General features: G+C 35.9%; 1 protein-coding gene across 4 annotated transcripts in view; it reads right to left on the minus strand.

The window, feature by feature from the left end:
* LRBA (LPS responsive beige-like anchor protein) overlaps positions 1-14,858 on the minus strand; it is a 367,373-nt gene that overhangs the window by 97,341 nt on the left and 255,174 nt on the right. For all 4 annotated transcript variants that reach the window (XM_038136498.1, XM_038136496.1, XM_038136497.1 and 1 more), the window contains 2 exons: positions 5,150-5,290; positions 3,858-3,977 (listed from right to left, as the gene is read on the minus strand). In XM_038136498.1, coding sequence (XP_037992426.1) covers positions 3,858-3,977; positions 5,150-5,290 — 261 coding nt within the window. The remainder of the gene's footprint in view (positions 1-3,857; positions 3,978-5,149; positions 5,291-14,858) is intronic.

The raw sequence follows: 14,858 nt of genomic DNA on the forward strand, positions 1-14,858 counted from the left end.
ACAAAACTAATCAAATTCACAAAAGCAACTCAAAGAAATAAACACAAAGCAGCAGAGAAAAAGACATGAAGAACAGTACATAGCTCTATACTAGTGACTGTGGCTTGGTGAAAAATTGTGAAAAAAAAATCAATTGAATTAAACCAATCTAATTTTCTTTTCAAAAGGAAGATGCAGTAGTGGATGGTGAAAGAAAAAGTGGCAAGGCGTTGCTTTACTTTTGAGAAACACCTCTGAGACTGCCCCAGTCTCCCATGACATTCCTGCAAGCAAACTAGAGAATGGAGATGAGATTGGGTTACAATAATGTGGGAGTAGCCAAGCTGGAAATCCATATTCCAAGAGTACTTATCAATAGTTCACTGTCAGACTGGGAGGACATGGTAATGGAGTCTGCCCTGCTCTTAATTCCAGTCAATAATCTCATTAATGGCCTGGCACAGAAGTAAAATTCCAGATGACACTGAGAAGGCTACACAGCTGTTGGGAGGACAGCAAGAGATTTCAGATGATCTTAAAATCTGCATATATGGTACTAACAACAACAACAAACCTCACCCCCCCAAAAAAAAAAAACCAACCTAAAAAAACCCTGGAAACAATCAGCAAACTACAGTGGGAAAAGGGAAAACACATGCAAACTGCAACATGGGTTACAATTATGTTGTTGTACATATAATGAGAAATAGACTTATTGCAACAGGTTAGGTGCCAAACCAGAAGGAACAAGTGCTTCTGAACAAGTGCAGGCAAATACTTCCAGGCTATCCAGGTTTGCTTTTTCTGTGGTATTAACAAAACTAACCAGGATTGTTTTGCACCAAGAATGTAAATTAAGAAGTAACTAATTTATTGGTCAGGCCTATAAAGCACTTTAAAAGTACCAAGTGGTACTCTCACAGAGTTTAAATACATGCAGTATTCTTTAGTGCAGAATATTTAACTTAAAAACACATAGTTAATCATTTAAAGTCACCAGTCCTGAGCTAATTAGTAAATAATGCCAGAATGGTAGTGAGACACTAGTAAACTTCCAAAAGATTTTTAATTTGCATTTCTCAAATAAATGGATAGGGAGAACTAGGAAATGAAATTTTATGCCACATATCACCTCTTGAAATCAAAATTTGTGAAGTTCAAGCAAAGGTTATTCTACAGAGGAGCACTGGTTTCATGCTTTGATCATCAGTCCAAGGTTTTCCAAGGATATTGACATAGATTGGTTGTGACCACACATATGCTTCAGCTTTCTCTGCTGAAGTGATACCAGCCAGCAAGAGCTCTTTCCAAAGTCAGCTCCTGTTAGTCCTCCCTGTAACACAGAGTTCTTCCAGCTAAGATTAACAATAATCTTAGGAAGAAGCACTAGTAACTGCATTCATTCTTTCCACACAAGCAGCAAGTAGAAATAATTTCTTGTAATCAGCTCAATGGTTCTAAGTGTCACAATATTTTCAGCTGGAAGAGGAACAAACTCTTTTTTTTCCTTTGTGCCCCCTACTTGCTAATAACTACAGGAGCACTATCAAAATGTTTCACTTTGTTCAGGCTCTTCCATGCATGAGTCAACTAAACACATTCAAGCAACAGGAGGCTAAAATGTTGCAATTCTGCATGTAAAACATGTATTCTGCATTTAGCCATGTATTTCACAAACACTTGCAAGGTAGAGCACCAAGTATCAGGAAACTTGGTTTTCACAGCTGTAATGAAATATGGGGAATACAGGTATTTCCAGTGAAGATGGAAACATTCAAACATTTTCCTTTCTAATTCTTTAGACATATCCTATGGAAATCTCTATCACATCCCTCTTCTTGGTTGCTCATCCAATCTCACTAATAGACTCCTGTAATACTCTTAGTACTCACTCTGATGCTTCACAGCAGCATCATGTAATTCACAGCGATTCACAGTCTCAGGAAGCTGTAAGCAACTCCAAGAGATCATCCTTTACAGTAGGGATGCCTCTAAAGGCAGCACCAGCTTGCACATTTATGATTTCCAAAAGTTACCTAAGCATTTCTAAAAACTCCTCCCTACACTGATTGCCAGGGAAACATTCATTGCTTTTATTTTTCTGTTAGGAAGGTTACTTCGATTCTAACCAAAATCTCCCTGATATCTAAGAGCATTAATTCTTATCCTATCCAGCATGGGCAGCTGAGATTTTTTTTCCTTTTTTTTTTACAGCAGTAATAGAAGGACACAAGCTCCTTCTCAATCTGCTCTGCTTTAGAAGAAAAACAAGCATAGCTACTCACTCTTTCCCCGAAGTTTATTTTCAAGACCTTGCATTGTTATCATTGTTCCACTGTGGATTGTCTCCAACTAGCTTACAACTATGAGTGTATTCCAGCCCAGACCAAATTAAAGCTGGGCAAAAGTGAAGATTTTTGTTATACGTTTTGAAAGTTACATTATTTCCTGTTGATGTATCTTCCATGAAATGTTACTCACTATTGTTATACCATAATACTGCTAATTCACATGCACTGGTGATGTACTAGAACCCTAAATATTTTTTTGTTTTTCCCCACAGTAGATTGTTCCCTGTGTTATAACTGTATGAGAATCTGCATGAAAATTACAATTATTACTTTTCCCTAATAAATTTCACCTAACACTTTTCTAAAATAATTTCTCCCTTCTGCAAGAAGCCTTACCCATTTCACTACACTCCCAGTACCTCCCAATCTAACAGCAAAGGAAATCAAGGCCTAACCTGTTATTATCAAGAAGAATTCCGTTCAGTACATCTTTCAATTTTAATAATGAACTGTGGGTAGCTATTCTCCAAATACAGTGGATTCTTTTAGACAGAATAATCCCAGCTTACTCATAAGACAATGTAAAAAACTAAGATCATCATCTGCTTCTTCTCTGTTCATAAGGTCTGTTACCTTTTCTCATCAGAAACTGTGATTGCTTTGACATAATCTCTTCTGGATAAACATGTGTTTCATTTGCTTGTCTCCAAGCTATCTTCCTGGCATTTAAACACAGTCTGATTTTTTGCCTAAGTATTTTTCTGTGAATTGTAGTTAAACTCACCTCATAATTTCTTGGCTCCTTTTTTCCATATTAAATACTTGATTTGTCCACTACTGATATCTTTCTCCTTCTCCATTTCTCAAAAAAACCCAGAAAATACTCTCTGAAATTCCATCTGCCAATCTTGCAGGTTACAAGGAAATTAAGCCCATAATGGCCAATTAAATTTGAAATATATCTAGTGTGTTTGTAATTTCTAAACACTTCTTTCCCAATCTCATATAGACATTATATCGATTTCTAAGTGGAATTAATTCCACTGATCGCCTTTCATTCTCACAGATGCAAGAAAGACATCCCTTTTTCAACACTGTCAGTGGATAATTTTTGCATTCCAGTAACTTACAAACCAACCCTTTCCTAAATTATCTGCTCACCCTAAATATGAGTGAATGATTTTGTGTCACTTATGTCTCTTGCTGGTTGCATGACATCCTTGAGCTAGACCTTGATTTTCTCCAAATTACACTTTTCCATCCTTCCTTCCATTAAAAAAATCCAACTCTGATATTAATCTACCTTCTTAGGTCTGATCTTTCCCACCACTGCCAGCATCTTCGTCTTCTTTGTTTTCCTCCTCAGTTCAAAATATTTTAGTCTCAGGGCTAAAAATGTTTGCTATAGTTTTACAGAAGAATTTACTAAAATATTCTCATGAAAGTAAAACCACACATCATCTCCCTTGCATCTTTTTTCAAATGGTGGGATGTCTCCCAGTCTTCTTCCTTCCATCCTACACTCCCAGCTGCAATAAAAGCAGAGGCAGTATAAAATACATTAACACCTTTCAGGAAATGTTTTACCTTGATGTCAGAAGTGTCACGCTGACTGTTGCGCCATGCTCTTGAAATAGACGAAAAAGTCCTATCTGCATGATCAAACTTCCCACCTTGCAGATTTAGGAAAAGTGTTGTGAAGGGCTCCTAAATACATATAAAAAGATTAATTGAAGAAAAAAATGCATCTCTTCAGAAAATTTTGGGGTCAAAGAAGGAATTTATTATTCTTTTGCGTTCTGGTTGTGAATGATGCTATTTTTTCCTGGCAGACACATGATTAATAGCAAAGAGTTAATTCTTTTATTTGAGAATGAGAAATACAAACTGATCCTTGTTTGTTCAATAAAATGCTTTTTAATCTTACTCCACGCATACATATACTCAGATAAAGAAAAGCAAATAAAACCAAAAGAAAATACTCTGAATATAGTCTGAAGTAGAAACTACAGTTTGTGTCAGTTGTGACACAAATTGCTCTCAACAACATGAACAAGCTCAGGTGCCTTAGATATTTATTAAACTAGCATGTAACAAAAATAACATGCTTTACTTTGTTCAAGGTGATCTGTTAATCTAAAAATTGGCACCCAATACTGAGAGCGTCAGAACTGTTATTGTTTCATATATAATTTATGATTTAGAAAAATGTTTGGAAGATTTAAAAGCCTCGTCTTAGTTAAAGAACACTTAAGCACATATTAGTGGATAATTGCTTGAAATTAGCTAAGCACTGTAAATTACTTCAAGGATTTATGTATGCTTGTACATTCTAACAAGCTTTAATTAATGATGTGCTGCTAATGCTTTCCCAAAGAAATTACTTCCTAGGAGATAAATCACCTTTCAATTTTATTGAAAAATGCATTGTTTAACCAATACATTATCAATATATAGTAGTTCAAAATTACTTCCATATAAATTGTAGCAGATTTTTAAAAATTAATTATTTACATCACAGAACTTCATGATCATCAGAAATCAACTCTCAGTCATTAGGAGGGGAAAATTAATTAAGAACCACAAACACTTGGTACTTGGTCCAGTCAGAAAATATGCAAGGAAGGGAAGTGAACCATGTTTAAAGAAATATGTACACTAAAAATCAACTTCTAAGGAGAAAACACTTTACTGATTTGAAAAGACTCTACCAGAAAACCTGAAACTTTCTGCTTGAACTTTGGAGCACATTTCTCCTATGCAACTGATTGCAATTACTGGAAAATTTCAGTACTCTCATATACCGTTCAGTTTTAGTTTAGATTTTTATTGCTTTAATTTTAACTTAAAGGAAAATAATTTTTAAAAGATATACTTACAATCCTTAACAACCACGTGAGTGCAAAACTTGCTGTTGAATAATGAGTGCCATAGTGAAATTTCGGGACCTGATCGTCTTCCCATGATTCGTATCTCTCAGCAAAGAATGCTGCTCTCTTTGGGTTCAAAGCTCCAATAGGCTGTGAGATTGGTAAAAATAAACTCATTAAGCAAATAAGTTCAATGTGAATACTATCACATCATACTCCCCTTGCTCTTTCTGGTAACCAGAATTATTGGCATGCGTGGAAAAAGACTAGGTTTGGTGCTTTGCAAAAGCAGATGTTGGTTCCTGTAAGCACCCGAGGAGATCTGTGTACTTGGAACCAGGATTCCATGCATACACACACAGCTGCTTGGAAAAATCTCCTCTGCATTACTACAGGCTCCATTTACTCCTGATTCAAGTCAGTGACTCCATCCAATTCACAGTGGAATGTCTGGGACAAAGTATTGTTTAACTTGGGTATCTGTGCATATGTGTGCATGTTGGATACACTATTAAGCAAACAGTAAGCAACACTGAGAAATATTTTTTCTGACATTTTTTGGAGAAAAAAGTAGTGATTGATAGGGTGGCAGAACATTAACAGTGGACTTGGAATTTTGATATTACTATTCTTGTTTATATGCTTTCTGTTTTCCACCTCGAGCCAAGTTTTACTTAATTCATAGAATTTTAACCTTTGAAACAGACAAATGAAAGATCAGAATTTTTATATAAAACATTGATATAAAAGAAACAATGTATGTATGACTAAAAATGTCTATCACACTTTAACCAATACAATTATTCTTTATTCTGTGCTTACCTAGAATATAAACACCAAGGGATTTATTTAAAAGTAGGAAACATAATATTTAGCATCTATAGCTGTGTATTTCCTCAGCAGACTTTTGTCTAAATGATTTGAAAAAACATGAGCAGAGGTCACACAAATCACTGAGAAACCCAAAAGTGAATTTAGCAATTTCACATGTAAAATGCTGTAAGAGTTCTAAAATATCTTTGGATATATATGCAAAATATGTGTGCAATAAAATTTTGTATACAGATTTAGCACACTGTTTGTATGTTATTAATGTAATTTATGTTCATCTGTATGGACAATGGGTGCATTCAAATCTAAGCAAAGAATAAACATGACCAAATATTTCCTTCTCTCTCTTCTTCAAGAATAAATATACTTAAGAATACACTACAAGGTGAGGAAAAACTAAAAGTCCTTGAACAAAAATATCAGTAACCTCATCTTTAATTCAAGCACAGTTAAAGTGAAAAACTCTCTCTGCTATTATGATTATTCAAACAATAATTCTTCTTTGCAGCTCACGTGAAATTTGGCATACAAGCTTCAAAGTATTTTCTCTTCTAGGACAGATTAGATCTTTGAATGACCTAAAATCTAATCTTACATTTTTTACTTAGAGCAGCTTTCACATTGCAGTAGGATAAAGAAAAAGATCTTAGGTTAATTACTATTTTTGCAGTTCACTAATTTGAAATATAACCCTTTAAAAGAAGTTGTTCCTGTATAAAAAGGATTTTTATCTGATTTAGCAAATGTATTCCAGGGAAGTATGAAACTGACTCCGAGAAGTCTCTTTGTTGCAAGAATCATTTTGGAATCTCCAGTTGTACTGATTTTCCCTAAAGGCTCAGATATGCTTGAGGGAGAAAAAGAAAAAAGAAGGTCATTTGTAGACAAATTATACAAATTAAAAATAGGAACAGTGTTGTGCTGTATAGTTCTGTAACATTTTATGTATTCTCTTTATCTGCCTCTATTATTACTCTCCAAATGAGTATAGCCCAAATCAATAGTTACAAAATTACTTGAATTACATTCCTTGACTATAAAGCTAAACCCAATTAGAATTGATTCCATTATCTTTTCAAAAAAATAAAAAAAAGGTATCACGCAGAGATCTATACAGCCAGAATCCACAGTATTGATTTTAGCTGTTATTGTTACAGTTGGTTTCTGAAGCCTGCAACAGGACAACTATCAAGACATGTCACATTTATTTGCAAGCAAATAAAAAAAATTCCCCAAATGAAAAAAGCTTAGGGGAAAAAAAAAAAAAAAAAGAACTGTGGAGCTGTGCACTGACAATGATACACTATCAGCTTACTCAGAGAAGTTACAGTGGGAATACACACATTGAATTATACATTACACGAATGCACTGATTTATTGTGGTAATAACATCCACCTCATTAAAAGATTCTGCTTTGCTGCAGTTGGAGGGCTACATATTGTTTACTGCTATAAATTAATGGCAGTGCACAGAAGACTGTAGAGCCCTTCTAACAATAGATCTGTAATGACAGTGCTGTATATCACAGCTTCCCCAGCAGCTTCATAATAAAATGGAGACAATGTATTGGGCTAATACATTCTACAAGGCAGGCCCATATTTTTCTGACAACTGCTTCTAAGGATGAGGTGATTCTACGATGTTACACTGCACTGGGCACAGTTAACTAGAGAATAAAGAAGAAAAAAACAAAGAAATTAATTGAAATTTCTCCGTTATTTCATAACACAAAATTAACAGGGAATCATGATTACACACTATATTCCCTCCCCGGTGGGTAAATGCCAAGGGGAAAAGAGGAACTCTAAACTAAGCTGTGCTAGATGCAGCTGTGAGACCACAGCTTTACACTACTCAACTCAGTTTCACTATAGCTTCTAAGGAAGAATGAGCTGAAAAGCTTTCATATCCTGAAATTCCAGAATATATTTTATTTGCAGCACTTCTTTTCCCAGAGGAAAATCAGATATTAGTTCATCAATAAAAAATGTTTATTTAGATGGAGAGGGGAAAATGAAAAGTAGAGAGTGAAAAATTCCAATGAGCAAAAACCATAAAAGAGATCATAGGAGTAAAAATGAAGAACGAAATCACTGATGGCCGGAAAGTTTTCAAATCATATTGAAAAATGAATGATGTGTATGGATTTCAAGTCAGTGTCCATTTAAAAAGATCATCCAAACTGGGGCAAGAATTGGGGTAAGATAGTTTTTGGTTTCTCTTTTCCCAAGGCATGATCACCTGTTTTTTGGCCCAAAGTGGTTGTTGTAACATGTGCTATAGTTATGAAAGTTAAAAGCCAATCCTAACAAAACAAAACAACTCATTTATTTTTTCAAGTACTGTCAAATATAGGAATACCTCAAAATAAATAATTTCACATTTTTACCAAAACTGAATATAGTAAATCTCAGTCTTTGGACCAAGCTTGCTTGCTTCCTTTGAAACATAACAAAGAAAAATGGTCTGCTGAAAAATAACTGAGAAAACACACTGTCTCTTATCATCTACTCTGTCAAATATGTCCAGACACTGTGGTGTACAGTTTTATTTGTTAGTTCTTACTCCTGCTCTTTACCAGATATTGGAACACTGACCCATCTTGCCTCTGCTTCCAGAAGAGGCCCCATTGCACCCAACAGAAGAAAGGAGAATGCTCACTGCTGCTCTACAAAAGGCAGAATTTCTCCTGGACTCTGCCCCTCATGTTCAAGAACATATAAATTTTGGAAAATTGCTAATGATTTTAAAAAAACAGATTAAAGTCTTCTAGAGAAAGAATTACAATATGACTATTTATAGTCCTACATTTAGGAAGAGATGCTTTTTGCTCCTATCTAATGTGCTTTCATATTTTAAAATATGAGTTGCTCCAAATATTTCACAACTTCATTATGAAAAAAGGAAAGGAATTAAACAATAAAAAAAAAGAAAGAAAAAAGAGGGGAAAAAACCAAAAAAAGTGTTTTTCTTTGTGACTTCTTACACTGTTTTCTTATCCACATATAACCAAGTATTTGTATTCCTGTGAATATAATTTTTCGTGTTACTGAATCATGTTTGGTAGCATCCTTGCCAAGTATGATGTTTGCTTCCCATACATCTTATTTTTAAGATGACTATCTGGTTTTCATTACTGGTATTTTTCATATTGGGCCAAAAGGACCAGGGGGACCCTTCGGTCATCTCATTTAGCCTTGAGCTTGTGTGACAAGAGGTTAAATGCCTTTGCATTATACGACTTTGAGTCCAACTATTCACACTTGATTACAACACAAGCTGTATTTGGCCAAGCTGTTTTCCAGAAAGGCATCTGACTCCTGAGTACGTGGACAATCTGCTACTTTTCTTGGAAGCTTTTTCTTCTGATAACTCTTACCCTCATTGTAAAAAATATATGTGTTCCAGTTTGGTTATGAATTTACTGATGTGTTATCAAAGAGCTCTTACTAAGCTTCTCTCTGACATATCACAAAGTCTCTACTTGCCCAGTATATTCTGAATTTAAAGATACTTACAGACTATAATTAGGCTTTTTAATAAATATAACAAGTGGAGCTCTTCAGGACTTCCATTTTAAGGCATTTCTTCCACCCTTAAGATTTCTCTGCTTGCCCACTTACCAATGTGCTCTAATATTCAGGAAGCTTAAATGTGTTCAGTGTTTCATTGTTGGCTTTCTCCATAAATATGCCAACTGCTGGAAACTCTGCTGCACTCAAACCTTGTTTGGTACTTTGTCTGTCACCAACACAAAACTGACTGAACTAGCCAATACTTGCATTATTGTCAGTAGGACAGCCTGATCACCGAGTAAAATTTCTTTTTTCCCAACAGAGATACAAAGACAAGATGCAGGAGTTTAACTAAACCCAAACTCTATTCACTTAGGTCAGCTGGAAAATATCTGGGAATAAACTCATATAGTGTAGATCATTACTCTCTCACCTGTCATTTTTGGGTTTGAGAGTTGCCAAAAAATCCTATTCCCCTCTCTCAACCTAGTCTCACTCACTGCTAGGCCTCACCATTTTTCCTCTCAGACAACTGGCTATGGTTTTCTTAAAAATTAGGTCCCATCTTCTTAGAGGGCATCTTACCTTTAATACATATCTAACGCAAATTAATTAAAGAACCATATCCCAAAGAAATACCAAACACTATTATCTGCTGAACTGTTTGAGCTGCCCTCATTGAACCAAAGAGTCTTTGAGGTGTAAGATTTAAAAACTGGAAACCATTTATCAAGGAGAAAAACAGTCCTTACCAAATCATTCACAAAAAACCACTGGTTTCACAGCAGATGCTCCCCAAAACCTACATCAAAGACTAGGCTAGGAGGGGAATATATGAATTTGGATATATCAAAATTTACCTGAAGCCAAAGGGATAGAACTTGACAGAACCTTTTTATTCTTCCCCAGTAAGCATTTCAATGATACACAATAATTCTGAACTGATACGCTATTTTTTATTATTAATTATGAATCATAATTCAGTCACCTAAGAACATGAGCAGCTACTTGAATTTCATGTACTTTCTTAGTCAAATAAGGAATTCTCTAGTTGAACACTTTAGTTCAATAAGGAATTCTCCTATTGAACTTGTGTACACAATGTTAAAACTGCAATAATTATGACTATTAGTGAGTATACTTTACCTATTTTGATATCAACACACCATCACATTCTGCTTTAAACAATTTTAAATACTCCAAATTCTATTCTCATGACTGAGAGTTTGATAAGGGCTGGAGCATAAGTAGAAAAAGGTCATGTGCATGCAAATTAAAAGTATTTGTACATATGGTTTCTATTTCAGATGTTTTTAAGAGCACGCATATTCCTCTGAGACAGCAGGAACAGTCAGGAAAAACTGATCTAAAGATGGTATAATAACCAGAATATCTGAACATGTCAATATAAATAATACTTAATGACAGAAGATTCACAAAGTTCACAGTTAAAAAATATGGGTCATAAGCTGATGTTAAGCATAAAAATGAAAAAGAAAAATCCCTATTATGCAACATTAGTGATGTTTTAGCAATAGGTCAGTGACAGCATATGCCTCAGGTCACCTAAAAACTTGGAGGAATTTGAATTGAAAAGAAAAATCTCCATGCCTTCACATTACCAACAACAGTACCAAATGCTGTCACAAGCATCTGCAGCAGATTGCGAAACAATGCACTGCTGAACTGCAAACTAATTAAGGACACATTAATGAAGCACAGTAAGGTTTAATCACAATCAGCACAACTGAATGTGTCGCACACTTTGCACCTGAGGTATTACACCTTAATACTTCTGGGAAGCCAAACTGAAGGCACTTGTTATGTGTTGGACACTTCCAAGAAGTCAGGGAGAAAGGAAACAATGTCCCTGGGAATCATGATGGAAATCCAGCTGCTTGCAGGCAGTGAGGAGGGTATGGACTTACTTAAAAAATAACCCTGCCAGTTAAAAGATAACGTTTGCATGCACTCTCCATGACTTAACCTGTGAAGTGAAAGAAAACCGTGCTATTCCCTTGCTTAAAAAACAAACAAACAATACTTCTACGGATTTTGAGAAATAGGATTAAGTGAGAAGTCACATGCACTTGAGTCATAGCAGGAGATGAAAACATTCTCTGTTTGCCGTCCTTTTACAGACCATGTTCCTAGCCAAAACATCATACAAGCCACAGAAAACAGTTGTCATTGTACCTAACACCAGATCCACATAAGACAATCAGAACTAAAAATATAATCCTTTTTGTTTGTACTAAGAGCACAGGACCCTCAAGCCAAAAGCCGACACAAGCTCACACTTGCTGCAGATTTCTCTCAGGGTACACAAAATAAACATTATTCTGTATCACATGTGAGCACCAAGCCTGAGAAAAGGAGCACCTGAAGACTAGAAAGGGTACTTGGGAATGTATAAGGAGCTTTTTATTGTAATCTGTACTGTTTCATAAAACTATTCCAATCAGATTATAGCAATCCTGAATAGAAATAGTCAGCTAAGAGCCCATCAATGCATCTTGTTTCACACATGCATTGCTTTGCTCCTAAGGCGAATTCATCCATCATCTTATTCCCTGTTCCATAAGATCTCCTGATTAGTCAGCCATCATCTTCAATACCATCAACAGATGAACATTTTCAGAAAGTTTTATCAGTTCCCTTTTCACACTCATTTTCAGATTAGCATCTATGCCAAACAGTATAAAGTACCAAACAAACTTTTGGAATGTCAATGACCACCCCACTTTGGAAACGAACCTTGTGTTTATGACTCTGAGGCAGCTTCAAGTGACTGGCTGGATATAATATCTAAAGTATTTTAATTAATCTTGTAAACTATTCACCTCAAACTTTCAGGATCATATAATTTTTTCTTAGTAATTTTTTGTATTGATTTTCCTCACTTGATCTACATTTTTATCTGTTGATGTTTGAATTTTAGAAAGATCAGTTGATGTGTGCATCAAAGTCCACAGCCTGAACTACCTTAAACTCCTCCTTAAACGAAGATTATCATTATTTTACCATGATCTCATTTTCTGACCACTATTTTTAAGCCTGGATTGTTGTTTGACCCCAAGAGGCCTCCTGCTCCTAGGAATTTGATCAACTCAGCTTTAGACAGCTCCACTTAGGTGAGAAAAACCCCATATTCATTTCCCATAAGAGTGCAATTTTTAACTTGGCCACTATCGTGCTTGTTCAGAAATCTGAGTTACACAGATGTGTGCTGTAGCACCCATAATCTGCTGAGTTCAAATGTATATAAAAAGGAGGAGAGACTGTATCAAGAGAATAACTTTCACTTTACATTAGGAAGACAGAAAACACACGTTTAGAATGTCTATGGCCCAAGACATGTGTGTGAAATTACTTTATTTTGATTTCTAGTAGATTTTATGACCAGACATGTGCCCCATGGTTTCTTGCGGCAGTTTAAAAATTCATGAACCTCCTGTAGTTCATTTCCAATTGGAAGATGACATATGTCCAAGGCACCTAAAACTGAAACAAGAGCAAGATGGACAATAACACCAGATACAAAATTAGAATATAATTTTGAACATCCACAGTTAATTTTGAGCTACAATTTTTCTTATCTTTGGGAATTTCTACATTCCAAACAATACTCCTCCTTGAGGCAAAGCAAGATTAAAATTATTAGGCTTATTACTAAAGTGAATCTTTCTGATCCTGTAAACTTGGCTTTTGCCCAAATACCTAAAATAATTTTTTAAAAAAATTTTAAAAGATTGCTTGAAGATAGCTAAGTGATCCTAGAAACTGTTATATGCATCTGAAGTACAAATAGTATGCTTCCTGTGACTTCAGAAAATAAGCTTGTGGTAGGAAGAGAAGAGAACATGGAAGAGAAAGTAAGAATGGGAACAAAAAGCATTCTATCATGCACTTGTAATATTCTTTAGGTGAGGTGGTATGACACAGAGAATAACCAACTAAAAACAAGAAAAAACCGTCAAAGGTAATGCTATAAAAGGATGGTTATGGCACTATCATCAAGCAACATAAATTACTAGAATATGTTTTAAAAAATCTATCTGCACTGAGAGTAAGATTTCAGAAAGGATGGTTTGACAAATCATCTCAAGATACATTTGGGTCAAGTTCCAGCCTCAGCAGGTCTCCACAGGAGTCGTGGAGAAACAGACCACTGTGGAAATCACATTTGTTAGAAAAAAGGTCCTGAGATAGATGCCGCATGAAGCTCAAATCAACCTATCAACTCAATTGTGAGAATCCTTAAAATCAGAGGGTTTTGGGAAAGCTGCAAAAGGCAGGCCTCAGAGACAGCAGAACTGCAGTTAGAGCTAAGCAGTAGCCATAAGATTTGTCAGCAGAAAAATTATATAAGAAGTAGAAAAGTAGGGACAAATAGAACAATGATCTGCATATTAATGCTTGTCTAGAATAACTCCCTAAGCTACAGAAAAGTCTGTCTAGCAAGATATTAGGAAGTTCTAAGCTTAATAATGGAGCTCTGTGCATTGTATCTTAAGGCTTACAAGCATGTATTGTCTTTGAAATAAGCAAGCATTGTTTTAACCAAAGGTACGTGTGCTTACAGTGATTGCATAGAATAACTGTCAATGTGCTTTTGCTTTGTGTGATTGGTCAAAAAACTTTTCAAGTAAGTTGTAACATGAAGTTCTTTGTCTGCTACAGAGAATGTGAGCTGCTGGCATCTTCCCATTGTCATAACCATGTAATGAGATTGATGCTAGAAAATAAACAGCTCAAGGCACGTTCCACAGCAGTCCTGTCCTGTGATTTGTACACAGACCCCCAGCCAGCAATATCAATTTCCATTCTTAAAGGGAAAGAAGAAATTGACACTAAAATCCAAACAGTTGAGTGTCTCTAAGGACCATGTCCAAGTTGGTCTTAACAACCCAAGAGCTACTTAATTTAAACAAATCCGACTTCCGTGCGGCTGTCCCTGCGTTTTTCCCCCGGAATAGTCTCGGGGTGTCCCTGTCCGTGGTGCTGAACCACAGGCGCCAGGGCTGGCGGGGACGAGGCTCGCTCTGGGAGCGTCCCTGACCGTGGTGCTGCAGACACGGGCTGGGGACACAGGGAGAGAAGGACAAAGGGCTGTGGCACATCAGCCACAGACCCATGGGGACCTTTGCTGCTTTGTCTCCCAATTTTGGCAAGCGTGCTTCCGAAAATGATACAACACAGCAGCTCAGCTGTCAGAAAGGATAATCGACCCATTTTATCGCTCATCCATGACAGCATCTGTCTGAGTGTCACCGGCATTCCAGAGTTTCACAAAATCACTTTTCCGCATTTAGAACTGGGAAAAATGATCTTATTAAGTCAAAACTTTCAAGGGAATATAACAGACTAC

Source organism: Motacilla alba, chromosome 4 (genome assembly GCF_015832195.1).
Source record: "Motacilla alba alba isolate MOTALB_02 chromosome 4, Motacilla_alba_V1.0_pri, whole genome shotgun sequence".
Lineage (NCBI taxonomy): Eukaryota > Metazoa > Chordata > Aves > Passeriformes > Motacillidae > Motacilla > Motacilla alba.